We start from the raw sequence: 4,843 nt of genomic DNA, 5'->3' as shown, positions 1-4,843 counted from the left end.
GTGGAAGGAAGGAGCTGAGGACTAGTGAGTATCAGAACCACAATCCAGGATGAGTCAATGCTCATCCATGAGTACATATGGAAGATGGCCATGTGTGCTTAGTGAATACGTCAGGCAGCCAAACCTTAGAAAGAAGAGGAGCAAGGAGATGAACCATCATGGAAGGACAGATCCCCATACAGTATGGACCACCAGCAGATAGAAAACATGGCTGACATCCAGAAATCCTACCAGTGGCTGGACAAGGCTGAACCGAAAGACAAAACACAGAGGCATGAATCATGGCAGCACAAGAACAAGCTCTAAGCATAAGATCCTTAGAGGCTGCTACCCCAGGCAAAACCCCCAGACTGTGCAAAGATGCCCCTGAAAAAATCCAGTACATAACAGCAGGTGCAGGTTGGCTGGAAGTATATCAATTAACATTTGTGCAGCAATGTCCTGGAAATCCAGAGGTCAAAATGGGATACATCCCCCAAGGTAGCTGAAAATGACCAAGCTAAGTCTGGGGCTTCCTGATATAACAGACAAACTGGTGATATCTATCCAACCAGACGCAATAGTGGTGGACAAGCAGAGGGAGATGACTGTAGTGATAGATATAGCTATATCAAGTGTTAACAACATGAGGATGAAGGAACACAATATGCTTGAGACTTATCATAGGCTGAGAAGAGAGCTTGAGAAAATGTTGAGCGTGAAGGCAGTAGTGGTTTCCGTGGCTTTTTTGCTTTTATACTAAGCCTATACTAGTTCCGCGAATTTTTAAAAAAAATGCATGGGCAAACAAAATGAAGGGCATAGGACTATAAACGTCAATTCGTCAGATTCCCTGAAGTTGTTTACATGTTAGTGGAGAACTTAATGAGTCCCATAGAGGATGGAAGGTTTTCTGATAAAACAAAGCCACAGAGTCAGTCACTTACCTTCTCAGTTCGGTGCAGGAAATATATTAATACAGTACTTTAAGGCTTATCTTTTGGTTTGTTATTCTTGAATACCATTTATGCAATCAAATTCTATAGTCAGTAACATTTTTTAATCAATGGATGTTAAATTAAATGTAACATTGTTAACTCTTGGTGGGTTTGCAGAATTGCACAAATACAGATACCTTTATTTTGTGGTTATATTCACGTTATATATTCTGATACTCTGCTTTAATTCCACTATAGTGTACCTTATTTGGACTCACAAAAACCTTCATGAGCCAATGTATATTTTTATTGCAGCTTTGTTAATCAACTCTGTTCTTTACAGCATGATTATCTATCCAAAGCTCTTATCTGATGTTTTGTCTGAAAAACAAACTATATCGTATCCACTCTGTCTTTTCCAAGGATTTTCGTATTACACCTCAGCTGGGTCAGAGTTTTTACTGTTGGCAGCAATGGCATATGACAGGTATGTGTCTATATGCAAACCCCTGCAATATCCAGTTATTATGAATAGAATAACTATAAATGTGTTTCTGATTTTAGCTTGGCTTATACCTGCTTTTGAGATTGCAGTGTCATTTGTGCTTTATTTTAATATAAAACTCTGTAGTTTTACTCTGACAGGAATTTTTTGTAACAATTCAATTTACAGGCTTCAGTGTGTGCCGTCAGTCACAATATCTATATATGGTGTGGTCACGTTGATAAATATTGCCCTTCTACCAATGCTTTTCATACTTTTTACATATATAAGGATTCTTAGAATATCTTACAATTGTTGTAGAGAAACAAGGAGAAAAGCTCTAAAGACATGTTTACCCCACTTGCTGGTGTTAATCAACTTTTCATGTTTTATTGTTTTTGATTCAGTTATAATTAGACTGGATTCCGATCTGTCGAAAACTCTTCGCTTGACATTGACGTTTCAGTCAATTTTATTCCATCCTCTTTTAAATCCAATCATATATGGACTCAAAATGAATGAGATTTTTAGACATATCAAGTCATTGTTGTGTCAAGTTTAATAAAACTGGTATTACTGCATTGGTATTATCAAATGAATGGCATTTCAGATAATGGAGTACTTTAGCTCTGATTTCACATGCAAGATTGATAGCGAACATAATGGTCATTATACAAAGATAAACAATTTATTAAACTGTTGCTGGTAATCTTTGAAGTCTAAATAGTTCATATGCCCGCGTTTCACATTTTCCTGTCTGTTTTGTCACAGATTCTAATTTACTATTGTGTAAATGAATAAATATAATTTAGTAAAATGAATCAATTGCTACCAGTCTATTATGCTGACAAGCATTTTTTGTATTGTAACTGACATATCAATATCAATGAAAGAAAAAACAAAGTTTCAAAGTTTTTCAAATTCTATAAATTATAACAAAATATTACATATACATATAGCTCAGGTCCTCTACCAGAGGTCTGGGAGCTTGAGGATTCTGCGCAGTATCCTTTCTGTTCCTTGGATTGCACTCTTCTGGACAGAGATCTTGGATCTCCAAGTGCTCTAATTACTACTGGAACCACTGTTACCTTCACCCTCCACATCTTCTCGAGCTCTTCTCTGAGCCTTTGGTACTTCTTCATCTTCTTGTGTTCCTTCTTTCTGATGTTACTGTCATTCGGTGCCGCCACATCTATCACTACAGCCCCCTTCCGCTGCTTGTCCACCACAATGTCCAGTTGGTTAGCCATCACTATTTTGTCCGTCTGTTTCTGGAAGTCCCACAAGATCTTAGCTTGGCTAATTCTTGACCACCCTAGGGGGAGTCTTTTTATTTTTGACGTCGGGACTTCCAGGCCATACACGGCACAGACATTTCTGTATAATATGCCGGCCACTTGGTTATGGCATGATATGTATGCCCTGCCTGCTAGCATTTTGCACCTTCCTGTTATGTGTTGGATTGTCTCAGGTGCATCTTTGCACACCCTGCACCACGGGTCTTGCCTAGGGTGGTAGGCACACAATTCATAACAGCACTTTTACATATGCCTAAGTGCTTTCTAACATTTAGACACACTAATATGGGTTTTTTTTATTATCATTTGCCTGAGTTTCATTGATATTTTATTTGTATAATTGTTCCAGGATTCAAAAAAGATTTTCAAAATGATTATGGGGTAAACAGTCTTGGATTTTGAAATCCCTTGTCAACAAATCATTTTGCTGCTAGGAATTTTTCACCTATACCTTAACAAATTTCACTTAATAACTCCAAATCTGAAAATCATTTTCATATAAGTATGTCCTGTTTATTGCTTGTGATGTTACAAGTATTGGACAACTATGATGACAGGACAGGATTTGTGATGCATTTTCAGCAGTTAATAAATGTTGTGGGTGAGCTCCTTAGAAGAATGAAAAAAATAATAACTGTGTGATGGTATAAAAAGTAAACTGACAGCCCACAGGTGATATAAGGATTCTGTAATGAGTGTCATTAGTGAGCATGCATTGGTGCCACCTGCGCTGTGTAAAACAACAGGCCAAGCCTCAGAGGAGTGGCCTGACTACAGCCAGTCTCTAAACAGCTAATTGCTAAGTTAAGACTGTCAAAATGGTCAACAGGTTATTATGTCTTTGGCCCTAGAGAGCAATTAAACTTCAGCTTGGGTACCCTTCAACAACAACAATAAAATTAGTGTCTATAATATCTGTTTACTTTGACTATGTGGCTCATTAAAACAAGTACTAATAAAAAAGTATAAAAAGTTTAAATAATCAAGTAAATCTTACTGCTGTCATCATTGGTCATATAATGTCATTAAATATTATGACAATATTATAAACCTAAAAACCTAAAACAAGCAGTGGAAAGGAGCAGAGTTTAAAACCATTGTGTATATTTGTATTGCTAGAGGAAAAGTGGCCTAACTGCATAATTTTGCACTGAGGCAGCAAACCAAAACATGCTGTTTTGGTAAATCTGTCTATAAACAACTGAAAATAATTCATCACATATTCTTCTACATGCACATATTTAAAAAAAAAAAAATACAGTTAATTCAATTTAAACATGAATAAAAATGGTTTTAGTCTTAGCAGTAGCTAGCACTGTGCCATGTGCAGATTTGGCACATTACCCCTGGTCAAAGGTCAAATCATCTGCTACTCCTCATTTTACTCAACACTGAGGTATTTTGTGTCACAAAATAAGTAAATACTTAATAAAGGGACAGTGTAATAACCAAAAATTTGGTTCGCTGCCTAAGAGCAACACCATGCCAACAGTTGACTGTGGAGAATTTGGTAGTGACAAAACTTCATGACTGGACGTGTTGCACAGGTTTCATTCTATCAGCCATGTTGACATTCCATGAGCTCCTGCTACTGCCCGTGCCTGGCTGTTTGATTTTATACACCTGTGGACATGGAAGTGACTGGAACACCTGAATTCAATGATATGGATGGGTGAGATAATTATTTTGGCAATATAGTGTTTACACTACAAAAACAAAAGACAAAGGAAAAGAAATCATGCTGGATCTCTGTACTGATATGGACTGGGTAATGTTTTAGGAAAAGAACACATTCGGTGGAAATTAAAATTATCAATATACAAAGGGCTGAACGCAGACTAATCCATTTTGTCCATTTTGAAAGTTCATTGGAACATTGTAGTAACTCAGGCATGTATACAACTACCACTTGCATGCATGCCTGATAATGTTGACATATACACATAATGAGAGGAGGTTTGGTGTCCTGTGGGAAGGAGGTGAGATCTCCTTCCATATCTCACCAGGCCACACGCCTCTCACACGCCTGGACAGTCTAAGGTTCAACCTGGTGGCATGGGAAGGACTGAAACATAATCTCCCAGAGAGAGGCCTACTGGATTTAGGTCATGTGAGCGAGGGGGACAGCCAGTTATATCAAT

General features: G+C 37.7%; 1 protein-coding gene across 1 annotated transcript; it reads left to right on the top strand.

Moving 5' to 3' along the window:
* Positions 1-281: 281 nt before the first annotated feature.
* On the top strand, positions 282-1,963 carry LOC308410464 (olfactory receptor 10A2-like; the record flags this gene model as incomplete). Its single annotated transcript, XM_080903801.1, has 2 exons — positions 282-399; positions 1,095-1,963. The coding sequence occupies 2 exons, from the start codon at positions 282-284 to the stop codon at positions 1,961-1,963; spliced, it is 987 nt and encodes a 328-aa protein (XP_080759927.1).
* Positions 1,964-4,843: the final 2,880 nt, after the last annotated feature.

The sequence above is a fragment of the Rhamphochromis sp. 'chilingali' genome (genome assembly GCF_963969265.1).
Source record: "Rhamphochromis sp. 'chilingali' genome assembly, chromosome: 14".
In the NCBI taxonomy this organism is placed as follows: Eukaryota; Metazoa; Chordata; class Actinopteri; order Cichliformes; family Cichlidae; genus Rhamphochromis; species Rhamphochromis sp. 'chilingali'.
This window is presented reverse-complemented; position numbering and strand designations above follow the sequence as displayed.